Here is an 18,562-nt window from a genome sequence, read left to right on the forward strand (position 1 = left end):
AGTCCAGAGGCCGGGAGGAGACCGCGAGCGCTGCAGGCACGAAGCCAGCGTCCCGCTCCGCGCCCGGAAGAGTCCGGGGTTGGGCTGGGCGGGGAGGGCAGCTGGGGCGGGGCGGGGCGGTGGTCGCTCTGGAGGCGGAGCCGGGGCGGAACACACAGTCAGCTGACTCTGTGACTCACGCGCGTGTGCCGCGCTACCTGCTCCCCCGCCGGGGAAGAGAAGTCCGGTATCGGGGCGGCAGCTCGGGCACACCCGGCCGACCGCGGAAGAGAGCAGCTGAGCAGCCATGGAACATCGCGGGCTGGGGTGGCCGAGGCTCCCCAGGCTGCTGGAGCTGCTGGCGGCGCTGGCGGTGCAGGCAGTGCGCGCCTCCGCCATCGCCGCCGCCTCGCCAGACCTGAGTCTTTGGCCCATGCCTCTCTCCGTGCAGACCACCCCGCGCGTGCTGCACCTCTCTCCCGACAACTTCTTCTTCGGCCACAGCTCCACTTCCAAGGCCGGCCCCTCCTGCTCACTGCTGCAGGAGGCATTTCGGCGGTGAGTGCTCCCGACGGGCGGCCGGGCGGGAAGGGGACCCGGAGACCCCGGGACGGGGCGGGACAGACCACCCTGGGACGCAGTGCAGGCGCGGGGGCGGGGGCGAGAGGAGGAACACCTGAGCGCTTCTTACCACCTGCACAGCCATCCAGCCGCGCCGGCGTTCTAATCTCCATTCGACAGGGGAGGAAACAGTCTCCGAGTCGGCCAGTGACCCCACCAAAGTCACAGGTCTAGAAGATGGTAGAGCCGGCTCGAAGCAACACGAACTGAAACCCAGGCTCTTCCCCTTCCCCTCCTGTCTCCTAAGGAGCTTCCTGGGTGCTCTGAAACCCTGCTTTGAGTGCGTGATACTGAGTGGACGGAGTACATTGCTCAGGGTCAGTGGCCGTGTTCGCCTCGGAGAGGAGAATGGGGTAGACGAAGAGGAGGGAGGGAAACGGCAGTTTATTTGAAGGGAGTTCTGAGAGGAAGATGAGTGCTTAAAGCTTGGGGACCAGGGGTTCCCCAAAGTTGCTTGTCATTTATAGGCCATCTCTCCCCCTCCCCAAATCTGGCTACAATTCAGATGGCAGAAAGTCCGTAGGTTGGAGCACCGCCCAAACCTCCCTTTCCCTTCCCAAATCTCTATTCCATGCAAAATGCTGGATATTTTCACCTAACTACTTTGATATGGTCGCTGCGCTGCAGTATCTGCTTCTCCTTTTGTTTCCCAGCTTCTCCCAGCTTCTTGTTTAGGTCTTTATCATCTCACATTTCCACAGCCCTCATGTCTGTAAACCCGTTGGCCACAGGGTGAATTTTGTAGTGAGGAGGGAGCCCACGGTGCTAGCTTTTGGGTTTTTTTTGCCTTTTTAAATTGATGTAAAGTTGATTTACAGTGTAGTGTCACAACGCTAGCTTTGCTAACTACACCATGTACAAGACAGATTGCACTTGGGGAGATGTTTCATTAAGGCTCACTCTGCGACCTGTGTGGGCAGGACTGTCCTGAAGGTGTTCAGTGCCCCGAAGGATTGTAATTTGGTGCTGACAGTACTACCCCTTTTCTCCCTCAGATTTTGGCCGCCTCTGTTCCTAGAGGTCATTATAGTTTAATCGTGCCTGCAGGACACCAAGCAGCTGGTGGAAAGATGCAAAACTAGTTTAATAACACCTGCTGGCCCCAGGTAGGCCTGGAACTTAGGCTTAGGCGGAAGAGGCTCAAGAAGTTGATGGCAGAGATGTTTTCTTCTCCTTCGGTTGTGTACAATTAAAGGGAGATTGTTACCCTCAGTTTAGATGCATACTCCAATGAGCCTTTGATGTTGAACCTGCTAACAGGTCAGAATGGCTAGAGCCTGGATGAAGAAGTAAAATCAAGGTGGTTGGTTGCCTTGGGGTATTGAGAAGGAAAAAGTACCCGCAGGCCATCTAATGGAAGATCATGACTAGGAAATCTTTTAAGAACAAACACACCATATTTGCTTCGGGACTCAGTTCATAAAATTGGATTTTCCTTCTATGCCATCGTGCTAGTAAAGTAAGGACTCGGTAATAAGCTGAAGTGATATGAGTATGGCAAGAAAGCGTGGAAGACTTAAGTTAACCATGGTTAGATAACCAGAACTTGAATCAGCTGTGAGACGGTTTAAAGACAAATCTTGGCATCTCAAGGCAGTGCAGGTACTTATCTTGAGGATTGCCTAACTAATTCATGCCATGTGTGTGAAGCAGCCATTAATTATACCCTGCATTGTTAGGAAGCAGGTTATAAAACATTAGGCCTGTATGGGGATATATGTATATGTATAGCTGATTCACTTTGTTATAAAGCAGAAACTAACACACCATTGTAAAGCAATTATACCCCAATAAAGATGTTAAAAAAAATAAAACATTAGCCCTAATGGCTAAGACTTGAAGGCATTCAGGTGAGCATTCTAGGAACTCAGGAGGGGCAGTATCTACTTCAGGGTAAAAGCATGATGGGGTTGTTCCAGAAGCTCTAGGCCGTGGGGAGCACACAAGTTTGTTCAGATTCTCGTGGCTCCTGTCTCCTGAAGAGCCCAGTTTCTATCTCAAACCCTGCTTTGAAACACTATGCATTTTGCAGGCAGAGTTCTGTCTGTTTGGTACGTGGCTGCTTCCTCAGCTTCTAGAACAAGATCTATCACATGCTAGTTACTCACTTTTTTTAATGAACAATGAACAAATAGCTTTGCTCCCTCCTTTTCAGTTTCTGAAAAGCTAAATTAACCCACAGACCTTGCACACCACTGCGCCAGAACCCTTTGAGTTTTCTGTTAGAGTTAACATCAGAGCCAAGATTTTCCTTATTTGGGACAAGCCAGCACCTAACTCAAATCTCAAAGCCGCTGGCAGCTTTAGTTTCCCTTAAAAATTGTTTCTAAAGATTGTGGTAAAATATACATAAGATCACTGTCTTAACCATTTTTAAGTATACAGTTCAGTGATCTTAATTTCCTTTTCAATCTGTCAAGGTTTTCCTACGAAAAAGGTCCTCAGCAGCTTCATCTGTTCCACTGTCTCACTGGTTAACTTCCACACACTCACTTCCAAGTTCATCAGAACTCTCCCAGCTCTCCTTACATCCCTGGAAAAACACAAGATGGTCTTACATAGAAGTAGCATATACAACCTTCCGGCTTATCAAAATCTATTAAACATCATAGGCTTCGAAGCCTGTGTGTGATCTTGTATCTTCTAGCACCTTCAAATGTTTATTTAATATCCTCTTTCTCTGCCATTCGGGTACCAGCAGAAGGTAAATGTTCAAGGCCCTAGTGAGGATTCCGTGGTGTTTGTGTATTAGCTAGGATACTTTTGTTGGAAGGTAACGGGAACCCTGACTCAGTCTGGCTTGAGCAAAAAGAAAACCTATTATCTCGTGCATTATGGAAATAGAAAAGCAGGCAGGATTTCAGGGCTAGTTGGCTAAGTGGCTGGACAGTATGATTAGGAAATCCGTATTCTTTCCACCTCTGCTCTGCCATCTTTGGTGTGGCTGCAGCTGGTCTAGGTATCACGTACAGAGAAAGTTTTCTTTTTGGGGCTCACTTAGGAGAGGAAGCATCCTCCCCCCCGTCCTCCCACCCCTGCCCCATCACTGGTCAGAATTGACTTGCACACCCAGGATTCTTAGTTTGGTTATTGGTCCTTAATGGGGACTTCATAGGAGTCACTTGGGATTGTGGCAGGGGGACTTTTAAAATCTTTGTGCCTGGATCATGCTCTCGGAGATTCTGATTCTGATTCTGAAGGTCTGGACATCAGTACTTGTTTGCAAAAAGCCCTCCATGTGGTTCTAATGTGCAGCTTGGGGTGAGAGCCTCTAGTTGGACTGATATGGGGTAGCAGGGGTTTGCGGAGTCAACGACAGTGTCTGCTACCACATATGTATTTAAAACTTGGCTACAGTGCTTTAAACTTTTGTTTGAATTTCTCTCTCACACAGATATTATGACTATATTTTTGGTTTCTACAAGTGGCATCATGGCTCTGCTGATCTTCGTGTTGGAGTGGAGTTGCAGCAACTTCAAGTCTCAGTTGTCCTGGAGCCAGAGTGTGACACTTTCCCCAAGATCTCTTCGGATGAGTCCTGTGAGTACCTATGTCAGGTGAATGTATTGTAAACAAAGCTGCTTGTCACAGACTCGAGTGCTAGAAGCTGGCTCCATGCCGTGAACTATTGTGAGCTCTTGACCAGTGAGTTTATAATTCCTATTTTTAAAATTACCATTAGGGAACTTCCCTGGCAGTCCAGTGGTTAAGACTCTGTGCCTCCACTGCAGGGGGCACAGGTTCAATCCCTGGTCTGCGAACTAAGATCCCACATGCTGTGAGGTGTGGTGCAAAAAAAAAAAGAAAATTACCATTAAAGTCTGATGGCAAAACAAATACATAATTGTTGTAGGAAATCTTTAAGTACGGTAAGAGAAGAGGAGGAAATAAATTACTCATAACCCCAGCACTCAGAGTTAACCACTGTTATTTCAGATTTTTTTTTTTGTAGAGCGATACATTGAAATATTTTACATAGATATAAATAGAAGCATATGATAAACAATGGCATGAAAAAGGGGTAGTTCTGTACCTGTGGTTTTTCTATTTTGCATAACAATCCATTACAAACATGTATTTCACTAAATATTTTTGTATGACAGCATTTTTAGCCTCTGAATAATGTTCTACCAACTGTACGGATGTGTCAAAACTTACTTGGCTTATCCCTGATTTTTGGGCATCTAGGTAGTTTACTTTGAAGACAAGTCTGTGCTGGTAGGCATGCTCTCTTTTTTTCTTTTTGGCTGTGCTGCGTGGCATGCGGGATCTTAGTTCCCAGACCAGGAGCCGAACCTCTACCCCCTGTAGTGGAAGCGTGGAGTCTTAACCACTGGACCGCCAGGGAAGTCCTGGCATGATCTCTATTTATAATTTAACTTGACACAAAGATAATGCAGAACTGGGAGGGGTGAAGCGTTGCATTTTCTTTTATATTTATGTTGTATTATATATGTTTCATCTTCATTTATATTGATTGACAATGTAATCAACATTTAGCTACATGATTCTTTTTGTTTGCCTAAAACGTTATTCTCTGAGGCTTTTCCTAAATTGTTCTAGAAGGAATAAACGGGCAGCCCTTTTCCATAGAGTGTACTGACTGGGAATAATGTGGAATTGTATCAAGGAATCAAAGAGCAATCAATGGGTGATATAAGATTAGTGCAGAAACAGCGGACTAGTGAGTCAGGTGTAAAAATAGAAAGGAAAATGCATATCTTAGAGAAAAGAGTGACTCCTTTGTTCTCAGACTGCCTCACAGACAAGTACATCTCTTCATCCTCTCAATAGAGATGAGATTTCTTAATACACCTCTGACAAATAACTTAATTTCTCTTCAATTCTGTAGCTGTTCTTAGAAGAGAAACAGGATGATTTCCCAACATCAGCCATGTGATTTTACTTGACAGTCAGCACTCAGACACTTTATTAATTAGGTTTTGCAATCTGAATTGAGAAATGGTCATTAAATTACCAAGGAATCTTTGCTGACAGGCAATACAATGACATATTGTAAATTCCAAAAAATGGAACATATCGAGGCTGGGGAGTTATAGCCTATCTTCCATTCAGCTTTTCAAACCCTCTTTTTTCTGAAAGGGAAGCTTCTGGAGACAAGCTGCCTGTGAAATTTTCTGGTTAAAGGATAAACTAGTTTCAAACTAGTTGATGATGATAAAAGTAACACACACAAATGGAAATAACAAGATATCAACCGTTGTCCAAGAGTATGAGGAAATCTTGGAGAAAGTGACAAGTGTTACAGCGTCATCAATTAAAATAAAAATATGCATACCCTCAGAACCAGAAATAGACTAATGTCTACCGTAGAGAAATAATTACATACATCAAGAATGTTCCATGCAGTTTGCCTGCAATGATGATCTGTAAGCAAAACTCAATGTTCATCACTAGAAGAATGGCTAAATATATCTTGTCAGTTGACACTAGAGAATACTATACAACAATTAAGAATAAAAAAGCGGAGTTATAAAGAACAGATGTGGAGAACTTGCGAAGATAAATTGCTGAGTTGGTCAAAGAAATTTATAATGTGTATAGGAGGATACCATTTATATACCAACATACAAAAGAAGGCACACATAAAGCAGTACTGTATTTTCTTGTTAACACATATGTGTATGAAAATGCCTAAGAAAAGGCCTGATATTTCCTCTGAGGAAAATAGGGGGAGTTGAGTGGGCATCTCAAAGGGGATTTTAGCCTTATCTATAACATTTTATTATTTTTTTTTTTTTTGCGGTACACGGGCCTCTCACTGTCGTGGCCTCTCCCGTTGCGGAGCACAGGCTCCGGATGCGCAGGCCCAGTGGCCATGGCTCACGGGCCCAGCCGCTCTGTGGCATGTGGGATCTTCCCGGACCGGGGCACGAACCCGTGTCCCCTGCATCGGCAGGCGGACTCTCAACCACTGCGCCACCAGGGAAGCCCACATTTTATTATTTTAAAAAGAGGAACCCATTACTGTTATTTGTATGTACACCCTTCAAAACCACAGTGTGGTGCAAAAAGTACAGAAAGGGATAACTGAAAAAAAAAAAGATGTCTCCTATCCCCTGTCAGGGAGGTAATCACTGTTAACACTAAGAATTTGGCTTTGAAATAAAAATTGAAATTCTATAGCTTATTTGTCCATATATTTAGAAACCAAAATCTCCTTCTAACTGCTCTATATCTGCGGTTTTTGCGTTGAGTTGAATCAGAATCCTTTTAAATATCAGCCCGTCCTCAGCTATTGGAAAATAATTGGCATCAGGTACATGCCACATGTTAATGTTTTTAGATAACTCTTTAGGCTGACTAATTCCAGGATATCTCAAAACTGTAATGTGGCAAAAACTGGCTTGTAAACAGTGACCAGTGGAACGGTAAGCTCTATCTAGGTAGCTAACTAAGAATTGGGTATAGAGGGGGAGAATCGTGGTTAGATTGTGGTCATAATACCTATAGCATTCTTAGCCTGGCCTTTAGCTAACTCATGACTCTGTTCTTCTGATGGCAAAGGCTACCTTGTCAGAAGACTGTTACCTGATTACTGGCTGTTGATAGAACGGTTTTCCCTACCTGTAGCCAATTATCGCGGGGCAGCCTGGGGTGGTCAGGGTGGTGGAGGAGGAGAATGCAGCCCAAATACACTATTAAAGCATTAACCTGCAGCCCTTGAGTTTCTCTACCGTGGCAAAGTCTGCATCTGTCACACCCCTTTAGCTTTCGATCTCTCTGTGCTTTCTGGTGCTTTCCTTTATCTGTGGATGATTCCATCGTAAACCTCTCCAAAGACTAAGATGACTATTGGGGTAACCTCAGGCAGAGTTATGATTTCAAGGATTGAGAGATTAGTGCCCCCTTTGCCCAGAAGCAGCCAACTGGAGCCCCGTTTTAGATGGATGTGAACTTTTTATTGAGTGGGACAAAGCTGAATTAAGCTATAGTGAGTTAAGAAGTGAGTCTTGGGGCTTCCCTGGTGGTGCAGTGGTTAAGAATCCGCCTGCCAATGCAGGGGATGCGGGTTTGAGCCCTGGTGCAGGAAGATACCACATGCCACAGAGCAACTAAGCCCGTGCGTCACAACTACTGAGCCTGCGCTCTAGAGCCCGCGAGCCACAACTGCTGCGCCCGCATGCCACAACTACTGAAGCCCACGCGCCTAGAGCCCGTGCTCCACAACAAGAGAAGCCACCACAATGAGAAGCCTGTGCACCACAGCCGAAGAGTAGCCCTCGCTCCCCGCAACTAGAGAAAGCCTGCACGCAGCAACGAAGACCCAAAGCAGCCAAAAATAAATAAATTTAAAAAAATAAATATTTGAAAAAAAAAAAAGAATTGAGTCTTAAGGAAGATTTAGGATAATGTTGGGGGAAGGTAGGTACAGGGCAAGTAGGGGACCACAGGGAGGGAAGGGACAGAGTAGAGAAGACTCTGGCCTTAGAGGGAATGGAAGATTGAGTGATACTGGAGGCTTCACCAAGGAATTATGGGCACTGAGGAGTTTGCACTCTTGACTTAAATTCTTAGCTTAAGTAGGACCCCACTCTGTAGTGGGGTAGTTGGAGAGAATAACTCTCCTGCAGGGGAAAATGAGGAATCATGGAGGTGACACCCAAGTTCCTGACTTGAGCAGATCAGCTGGTCGGAGTGTGGTGCGCGATGAGCCCAGAGCCCGACAGGTGAAAGAGGGAAGAGTGCAGAGTGGGGCATGTGGAGTTAAAGGAACCTATAGGACTTCTAAGTGAGGATGTACAGGAGGCAGTTGGAGAAACAGGTCTGGAGCTCAGGAGAAAAGAATGATCCAGAAATACCAATTATATGTTTAGGGAAATGTGTGTTATTGAGGGATTAAAAACAAACATTTTTTTCTTCCAGTTTTATTGAGATATAATCGACAGCACTGTTTAAGGTGTACAGCGTCATGATTTGACTTACATCATGAAGTGATTATCACAGTAAATTTAGTGAGCATCCGTCACCTCATATAGATACAAAGTTAAAGAAAGAAAATTGTTTTCCTTGTGATGAGAACTCTTAAGGATTTACTTTCTTAACAGCTGTCAGGTACTGCATCCAGCCCTGTTTACTATATTCATGTCGTGCATTACAGCCCTAGTACTTATTTATCTTATAACGGAGTTTGTACCTTTTGACCGCCTTCATCCAATACCCTCTCCCACTACCACCCGCCTCTGGTAACCACAAACCTGATCTCTTTTTCTATGAGTTTGTTTGCTTTTGAAGTATAATTGACTTACAACACCATGTTAGCTCCTGTTACACAACATGGTGATTCGATATTTCTACACATTTCGAAATGATCACCATGATAAGTCTAGTTACCATCTGTCACCCTACAAGAAACATTTTTTTTTTTTTCCTCCAATACAGATACTTTACTTGTGAAAGGACCAGTGGCCTCGCTCACTGCCAACAGAGTTTGGGGAGTATTACGAGGTAAGTTCTATGTCTTTGTTATTTTCTAGTAAGGAAATGTTTTCAGTTGCCACTTTGGGAAATGAAGCACAGCAAAACTTTGCTTCCTTGGGCCCTTTATAGTATGATTTGTTGGGTATTTCCAAAACAATTGCCATTAAATATATACCACTTAAAGCATGGGAGAAAGATCATTTGACTTTTTAAAAATGCTTGAAGGTTATTACATTCATAATGCTGTACTTCATTGATGTTCTTGGGACTATATATATATATTTTTTTTTTTTTTTGCGGTACACGGGCCTCTCACCGCTGTGGCCTCTCCCGTTGAGGAGCACAGGCTCCAGACGCGCAGGCTCAGCGGCCATGGCTCACGGGCCCAGCCGCTCCGCGGCATGTGGGATCCTCTCGGACCGGGGCACGAACCCATATCCCCTGCATCAGCAGGCGGACTCTCAACCACTGCGCCACCAGGGAAGCCCTATAATTTTTTTTAAAAATTTATTTATTTTATTCATTTATTTTTTGCTGTGTTGGGTCTTCGTTGCTGCGCGTGGGCTTTCTCTAGTTGCGGTGAGTGGGGACTATTCATTGCGGTACATGGGCTTCTCATTGTGGTGGCTTCTCGTTGCGGAGCACAGGCTCTAGGTGTGCGGGCTTCAGGGGTTGTGGCACACAGGCTCAGTGGTTGTGGCTCGTGGGCTCTAGAGCGTAGGCTCTGTAGTTGTGGCGTACGGGCTTAGTTGCTCTGAGGCATGTGGGATCTTCCTGGACCAGGGCTGGTAGGCGGATTCTTAACCACTGCGCCACCAGGGAAGCCCCAGGACTATCATGTTTATAGAGTTATACATGGCTCTGACCTGATCTGATTAAGGAATTTTGTTTTATCATCACTTCTTGCAGCCTTTAGTAGCAAGCATTTCCCTTCTGCATTTGTTTATACATTCAAACAAAAATATACTCACGTATTTTTTTCTAAACCAACCTATTAGTGCAGAAGCATGAAAACAAAGAGAATAATCATTTTCCCAATAAAACATGTCTAACTGTCCATGTGGTGGTGATGTTTTCAGCTTGATATGGTAAGGTGCTAGTGATGTAGATGCAGCATAAATGCATGTGCCATCGCATGTGAGAGTCCTTATCAGCTCAGCTCGGTTCTTCTCCACTGTCTCCTCATGGGAGTTGTATTTGATCTCATCACCAGCTTTCATCTGAATGCACTGGGGAATGGGACGATTCTGCTTCTGTTTCTTGGCCAGGAATCATTTGATCCTACGAGTGTTGTGAGAAGACAAGGTCAGGAACAGAGTCAACCATACACACCATGATGGCTGAGAAAAGAAGAGAACCCTTCCCCCATTTTAAATTCCTGTGGATTTAGAAATAGAACAAAGTTTGCAGGAATAGCATGAAAAGATAAAAATATACTCTAGAGTGATTGGAGGTAGTGGGCAGAGAGGAACCTTAAAAGCGTTTCCTGTGACTTTCAGTCTGAACTTCAAAGTTCGGGCATTGGGACGTTTATTTTTGCTGTTCAAAAGCTGCTATTACCTCTTCTTTCAAGTAGATAAGATTTTGTTGTACTGGCTTCCAAATTAGTATAGTTTTGAGAAAGGAGAGTAATTTTCTTTAATGTGAGCAAGCCAACCAAAGTTCTTAAAAATAAAGAAGGCTTTGGATTTGACTCAGGTTGAGTGTTATCTAGAATAAAATGATCAATGTTACTGCTATATGTTTTGTAGTCATAATAATAATGGTATGATTATAATCTTTGTTACTGCTATATTATAGTCATAATAATTATATGATTATGATCTTATTTCAAAATACGACATGAATATAGCTGTAGATGTTTACTGCAAATGTAACTACAAACATTATCATGTAGATCATTTATATATAATGTTATGTGATTTTAAGCTTTTGTTGGTCTGATGTGCCTGTCTTGTCTGGGGCCTGTTAGGGAAAACAGAGCTTTATTGATGTTTGCCCTGATCCACATCAAAATAATAGAACTTTGGAGAGCATTTTGTGAATCTAGTCCAGGAAGGCCTTATTTTCTGCTTACTGTCAGACTTTGAAAGTAACAAATGTGCTCTAAATGATAATTGAGTGTATTGCCACTTAACAGAAAATTCCAAAGTTATTCCTCCTGGTATGGGCCTGTATTGGGGGTGGGAGGGAGGCGTAGCAAAAATGACTTTGAACTTTTTATTCTTTCCTATTTCCTATTTTTTTTTTGAGGTATAATTGACATAACATTATATTAACTTCAGGTATACAGCACAATGATTTGGTATTTGTATATAATGCAAAATTATCACCACAGTAAGTTCACATCGTCACCACACAGCTAGAAAAATATTGTTTTTCTTACGATGAGAACTTCTAAGATTTTACTCTTTTTAGCAACTTGCAATAGGCAACACAGTATTTATTAACTATAGTCACCATGCTGTACCTTACATCTCTAGGACTTATTTATAAACGAGAGATTGTACTTTTTGACCCCATCACCCATTTTGCCTACCCCCTACCCCCGTCTCTAGTAACCACAAATCTATTCTTTATATTTATGAGCTTGGCTTTTGTTTGTTTAAGATTCCACATCTAAGTGAGATCATTCAGTGTTTGTCTTTCTCTGACTTATTTCATTTAGCATAATGCCCTCAAGTTCCATCCATGTTGTCCCAAATAGCAGGATTTCCTTCTTTCTACGGCTGAATAATATTCCATTGTATATATATATATACCACATCTTTATCCATACATCCATTGATGGACAGGTTGTTTCCATATCTCGGCTATGGTAATGCGGCAATGAACATAGAGGTGCATATATTTGGGGGGTTAGAGTTTTGTTTTCTTTGGATAAATACCCAGAAGTAGAATTGCTGGATCATATGGTAGTTCTAGTTTTAGTTTTTTGAGGAACCTCCATACTGTTTTCTGTAGTGGCTTCACCAATTCACATTCCCACGAACAGTGCATGAGGGATCCTTTTACTCCACGTCCTCACCAACCCTTGTTATTTCTTGTGTTTTTGAGAACAGTCATTCTAACAGGTGTGAGGTGATATGTTACTGTGGTTTTTTTTTTTTTTTTTTTTTTTTGCGGTACGCGGGCCTCTCACTGTTGTGGCCTGACCCGTTGTGGAGCACAGGCTCCAGAAGCACAGGCCCAGCGGCCACGGCTCACTGGGCCCAGCCGCTCCGCGGCATGTGGGATCTTCCTGGACCGGGGCATGAACCCGTGTCCCCTGCATCGGCAGGCAGACTCTGAACCACTGCGCCACAAGGGAAGCCCTACTGTGGCTTTGATTTGCATTTCCCTGATGGTTAGTGATGTGGAACACCTTTTCATATATCTGTTGACTATTTATAGGTCTTCCTTGAAAAAATATCTGTTCACATCTTCTACCCATTTTTTAATTGGATTGTTTGTTTTTTGCTATTGAGTTGTATGAGTTCTTTATATATGAACCCCTTAACAGATATATGATTTGCAAGTATCTTCTTCCTTTGGTAGATTGCCTTTTCATTTTTCTTGGAGGGGGGAGATAAAGGGCTGTCATTCATTCATTCATTCATTCTGCACTGAGTCTTAGTTGCAGCACGTGGGATCCTCTTTTTGGCATGCGGGATCCGTAGTTGCAGCATGCAAACTCCTAGTTGCAGTATGCATGTGGGATCTAGTTCCCTGACCAGGGATCGAACCTGGGCCCCCTGCTGGGAGTGTGGAGTGTTCCCCACTGGACCACCAGGGAAGTCCCAGATTGCCTTTTCATTTTGTTGATGATTTCCTTTGCTGTGCAGAAGCTTTTTACTTTGGTGTAGTCCCACTTGTTTATTTTTGCTTTTGTTTCCTTTGCTTTTGGTGTCACATCCAAAAAATTATATCTTTTTTTTTGGTGGTCCGCGGGCCTCTCATTGCTGTGGCCTCTCCCGTTGCGGAGCACAGGCTCCGGACGCGCAGGCTCAGCGGCCATGGCTCACGGGCCCAGCCGCTCTGTGGCATGTGGGATCTTCCTGGACCGGGGCACGAACCCGTGTCCCCTGCATCAGCAGGCGGACTCTCAACCACTGCGCCACCAGGGAAGCCCAAATCTTTTTAAAATGTTTGGTAGAATTCACCAGTGAAGCCTTCTGGTCCTAGACTTTTGTTTGTTGGGAGATTTTTGATAACTGATACAACCTCCTAGTAATCAGTTTGCTCAGATTTTCTGTTTCTTCATAATTCAGTCTTGGTAAGTTTTCTCTCTCTCAGAATATATTCATTTCTTCTAAGTTGTCAGATTTGTTGGCATATAGTTTATCATAGTAGTCTCCTGTGATCTTTTGTATTTCTGTGGTATGTTGTCACATCTTCTCTTTCATTTGACTTTGAACTACAGGCAAACCTTGGAGATATTGTGGGTTTGGTTCCAGACCACTGCAGTAAAGTGTCTATCTCAATAAAGGGAGTCACACAAATTTTTTGGTTTCCCAGTAGATATCAAGGTTATGTTTACACTATACTGTAGTCTTTTAAGTGTGCAATAGTACTATGTCTAAAAAAACAAGGTACATACCTTAATTTAAAAATACTTTATTGCTAAAAAATATTGATCATCATCTGACAATGCAGAGTTGCCACAAACCTTTGATTTGTAAAAAATGCAGTATCTGTGAAGTGTAATAAAATGAGGTATGCCTGTATTTTTTTTAAATTTATTTATATATTTTTAAATTTATGGCTGCATCAGGTCTTAGTTGTGGCACGCGGGATCTTCGTTGCGGCATGTGGGATCTTTCGTTGCGGTGCATGGGTTTCTCTCTAGTTGTGGCATGCAGGTTTTCTCTCTCTAGTTGAGGCACGCAGGCTCAGTAGTTGTGGCACACGGGCTCAGTTGCCCTGCAGCATGTGGGATCTTAGTTCCCTGACCAGGCATTGAACCCGCATCCCCTGCATTGGTCCAGTGGATTCTTTACCACTGGACCACCGGGCAAGTCCCTATGCCTGTATTCTTAGGTTAAAATTTTCCTTGGCAATATAGTTGTTAGCTAGAATGATGAATTTTGGTAAGGTCAAGGCCAGATAGAGGAGTTGGCCTGTAATATAGAGAACAATCCACTTGAATAAAAAATGGTCAGGAGATAGTCTTTGCAGGTATAAATAAAACACTGTAAGTTGGGCCTTTATCTATAGTTTCATGGTGTTTTCTGAGCCTCTTTGCCCTCTGTTAAGTTTAGGTACCTTCTAAAGTGCCTATAATATTTTATGATAAAAGTTCTTTCTTGCAGTGCTATAAATTTATTAAGGAACTGGCATTTTGTTTTATTAAATCACTATTTTGTGTTTATCGTTCAGACAAAACCAAGGGTATGGGTACAATGAAGTAAAGCATTTTTATTAGATGGCACAGGGATTTTTTTAAATTGAGCTTTGATTTTAGAAAATATGTTACAGGGTATATGTATAACATTTAATTTTATTTGCCTTTTCTGGTTATGGTTCTGTGTATGGATAATACATCTTTTATTGTCTCTCTTATAAACTAATGCAATAAATTATAAATTTTACTTTCCCTAGGTTTAGAGACCTTTAGCCAGTTAATTTATCAAGATTTTTATGGGACTGTAAGTATGATTATTATATGTTCCTAACATTATTGGGTAGATATAATGCTATAGGAAAAATATTAACTTTTTAGCTATTTATTACTTCTTGAATGTTTTTTCTCCCCAAGTGTGTATCTTATTTGGTAAATGTGTATTTCACACTTTTTGTTGGTTTTAAATTAATTTTTTATCTAATACTTGCATAGATAGGTATAATTTATTTATTACATAAATAAAATGAGTACACATTTTATCTAAGACAAAATAAATAAAAATTTTCTTTTGTCTTTTAGTTCACTGTCAATGAATCCAACATTGTAGATTCTCCAAGGTTTCCTCATAGAGGAATTTTAATTGATACATCCAGACACTTTCTGTCCATTAAGAGTATTTTTAAAACTCTGGTAGGTAATTATTTTATTTTAATCCACTGTCTATTCTGAAGATGTGTCCTTTAATGTTGTTACTTTACGTTGGTTACATATGCTGTTGTACAGTTTAGAACAGGGGATTCATTTTCCATATACTAAGTATAAGCACTGGGCTTCCTTCCCTCCCTCCCCTGGGAAGTATATTTCCTCTACTGAGAAGTGGAGGCTCCCTTAGGGAATCACTCTCTTGTTTTCATTGGGGTGGGAGAGGGGCTTAACCAGTATTCAGTCAGCATTGTTAAGAGAAAGACTCAGTTTTAATAGTGCCCACTGGCCCTCTGTGAATTATTTGTCCAATCATGGGTCTAGACTTCTGGCTAGGAATATATAGTCATTGTACCTCTAGTTGTTTTTAATTTTGTGATCTCCACTTACTTTTTTTAAAGTGGCCTAGAAAGGAATCTGAGAGCAGCTTCATACCTAAGGAAGTGTTCCAAAGGAATATGGAACTTCAGGTGGTGGGAGCTTGGGGGCAAGGTGGACATTAACTATTTCCTCTTTTCATTGGTTCATCCCCACCATCACTGCCAGTTTGTAGGGATTGGGAGGTTTTCTTGCCATGTTTCTCTGCACCTTCACCTGATCATTTATGAACACACTATGTTATAAAAAAAATTATTTTTACGTTTACATTAAAACCCTGAATTTTTTTCTCCAAAAGACATTATTGTAATTTTTATGAAAGAAATATATGCTTAGTATAAAAAGTTTGAATATAGATATGCATAAAATAAGTAGTGATCCCATAATTTCATTTACCAAAGATTGACATAAATTTTTATGTCCCATTTGTCTCATTTTAAACTTAAAAAATGAATATCTTAACGTATAATATGACTAATGTTTTTTACTGAGATATAGTTGACATACAACATTATGTTAATTTCAGGTGTACTAAATCATGATTTGACATTAGCATACATTATGAAACGATCATCATGATAAGTCTAGTATCCATCTGTCCCCATACAGAGTTATTACAATATTATTACATCCCCATGACTTATTTATTGTATAGCTGGAGGTTTGTTCCTCTTAATATAACCCTTCACCTATTTTCCCCCACCCCCTTACCCTCCTCCCTCCTGCCAACCACTCTCTGTATTTATGAGTCTACATTGTTTCATTTTGTTTTGTTTTTTAGATTTCACATATAAGTGAGATCATTGATATTTGTCTTTCTCTGTCTGATGTATTTCACTTAACATGATATCCTCTAGATTTATCCATGTTGTCACAAAGGCAAGATTTCATTTTTTTATGGCTGAATCTTCTCTGTGTGTTTTGATTGGAGAATTTAGTCCAGTTACATTTTTTTTTAAGAGCCAATCATCTTTTAAATTTTTAAAAAATATTTATTTGTTTGGTTGCACCGGGTCTTAGTTGCAGCAGGTGGGCTCCTTTAGTTGCATCTCGCAGGCTCCTTAGTTGCGGCGCGGGACTTCTTAGTTGTGGCATGAGAACTCTTATTTGTGGCATGCATGTGGAATCTAGTTCCCTGACCAGGGATTGAACCCGGGCCCCCTGCATTGGGAGCTCAGAGTCTTAACCACTGTGCCACCAGGGAAGCCCCAGTCCAATTACATTTAAAGTAATTATTGATGGATATGTACTTACTGCCATTTTGTTAATTGTTTTGGGATTGTTTTCATAGTTCTTTTTTGTTCCTTTCATCATCTTTTGCTCTCTTCCCTTGCCATGTGAGGACTGTCTTTAGTGTTATGTTCGGATTCCTTTGTGTGTGTACCTATTAATAGGTTTTTGGTTTGTAGTTAACTGTGTGTGTGTGTGTGTGTGTGTAGAGAGATACACACACACATATAGATACATATATATATGTATAGTTTTATATACATGATTAGGTTATATATACATGATTATTGTAAGTTGACGATCGTTTAAGTTCAAACATTCTAACAACCCTACATCTTTACTCCACCTCTCACATTTAATGTTTTTGACATCATATTTTACATCTTTTGGTTTTCTGTATCCTTATGCTACTTATTGTGGATATAGATGATATTTATTACTTTTGTTTTTTAACCTTCCTACTAGCTTTTTAGATGATTGACCTACTACCTTTACTGTATGTTTGCCTTCAGCAATGATATTTTTCCTTCTGTAATTTTCATATTTCTAGTTGTGGTCTTTTCTGCTTAGAAAAGTCTTTTTAACATTTCCTGTAAAGTTGGTTTCGTGGTGCTGAACTCGTTTCGTTTTCAGTTGTCTGTAGAACTCTATCTCTCCTTCAACTTTGAATGATAGTCTTGCTGGGTAGAATATTCTTGGTTGTAAGTTTTTTACCTTTCATCACTGAATATGTCATGCCACTCTTGGCCTGCACAGCTTCTGCTGAAAAGTCAGCTGACAGTCTTATGGGAGTTTTCTGGGAAGTAACTAGTTGCTTTTCTCTGGCTGCTTTTCAGATTCTCTGTCTTTAATTTTTTGCCATTTTAATTGCAGTATACCTCAGTGTGGTTGTCTTTGGGTGACCCTGTTTGAGATTCTCTGTCTTCCTGGACTGTATGTCTGGTTTTTTTTTTTCCAGATTAGGGAAGTTTTCAGCTATTATTTCTTAAAATACATTCTCTGCCCCTGTCTCTCTTCTCCTTCTGGGACCCCTATAGTATGTATGTTATTATCCTTGATGTTGTCCCAGAGGTCTCTTATACTATCCTCATTTAAAAATTTTTTCTGTTCAACTTGGCCAATTTCCACTACTCTGTCTTCTAGTTTGCTGATCTGGTCCTCTCTATCTACAAATCTATTATTGATTCCTTCTAGTGTATTTTAAATTTCATTTACTATATTCTTCAGCTTTTTGGTTCATCTTTATGTTTTCCAACTGTCTATTTTCATTCATTCTTAGGTTCAGTGAGCATCTTTATGATCATTACCTTGAACTCTTTTTTTGGGTAGATTGCTTATCTCTACTCCGTTTAGTTCCTTTTCTGGAGTTTTGTCTTGTTCCTTTGTTTAGAACATATAGGTAGGTCAGCTACATTTCTCAATATTGCAGAAGTGGCCTTATTTAGGAGATGTCCTGTGGGGCCCAGCAGTGCATTCCTCTGTGGTCACCAGAGCCACCTCTAGGGGTGTCCCCTATGTGGGCTGCGTGGGCCCTTCTGTTGTGGTATGGCTGACTACTGTGTAGAGTACACTGGTAGGCAGGGCTGGCCCCTGGACCAGTTGGCTGCCAGACCCCGCCTCCTATGGTGGCTGCTGCCCTGTGGGTGGGCAGAGCTGGGTCTTGGGGCAGCTGGCTATGGGGACCAGGGTTCCTGGGACTGGTGCTGGCCTGTTGGTGGGCAAGTAAGCCCCTGGTGCTGATAGTCTAGAGCGAGGACTCCAAAATAGCACTTGACAGCACCACTATCCTCGTGGTACAACAAGCTCCCTGAAGTGGTTCCCTCCAGTGTCTTTGTTCCCAGGGGGAGTCCTAGTTGTCTCCTGCCTCTCTGAGAGGCTAGATCAGCA

The 18,562-nt window shown here is 42.0% G+C and overlaps 1 protein-coding gene across 1 annotated transcript in view; it reads left to right on the forward strand.

Moving 5' to 3' along the window:
- The first annotated feature begins 286 nt into the window (after positions 1-286).
- Positions 287-18,562, forward strand: part of HEXB (hexosaminidase subunit beta) — a 35,490-nt gene continuing 17,214 nt past the window's right edge. The window contains exons 1-5 of the mRNA XM_065875538.1: positions 287-537; positions 3,995-4,140; positions 9,004-9,069; positions 14,623-14,669; positions 14,945-15,055. Of these exons, the coding sequence (XP_065731610.1) occupies positions 287-537; positions 3,995-4,140; positions 9,004-9,069; positions 14,623-14,669; positions 14,945-15,055 (621 nt within the window). The remainder of the gene's footprint in view (positions 538-3,994; positions 4,141-9,003; positions 9,070-14,622; positions 14,670-14,944; positions 15,056-18,562) is intronic.

This window comes from Phocoena phocoena, chromosome 3 (assembly GCF_963924675.1).
Source record: "Phocoena phocoena chromosome 3, mPhoPho1.1, whole genome shotgun sequence".
NCBI classification, from domain to species: Eukaryota; Metazoa; Chordata; class Mammalia; order Artiodactyla; family Phocoenidae; genus Phocoena; species Phocoena phocoena.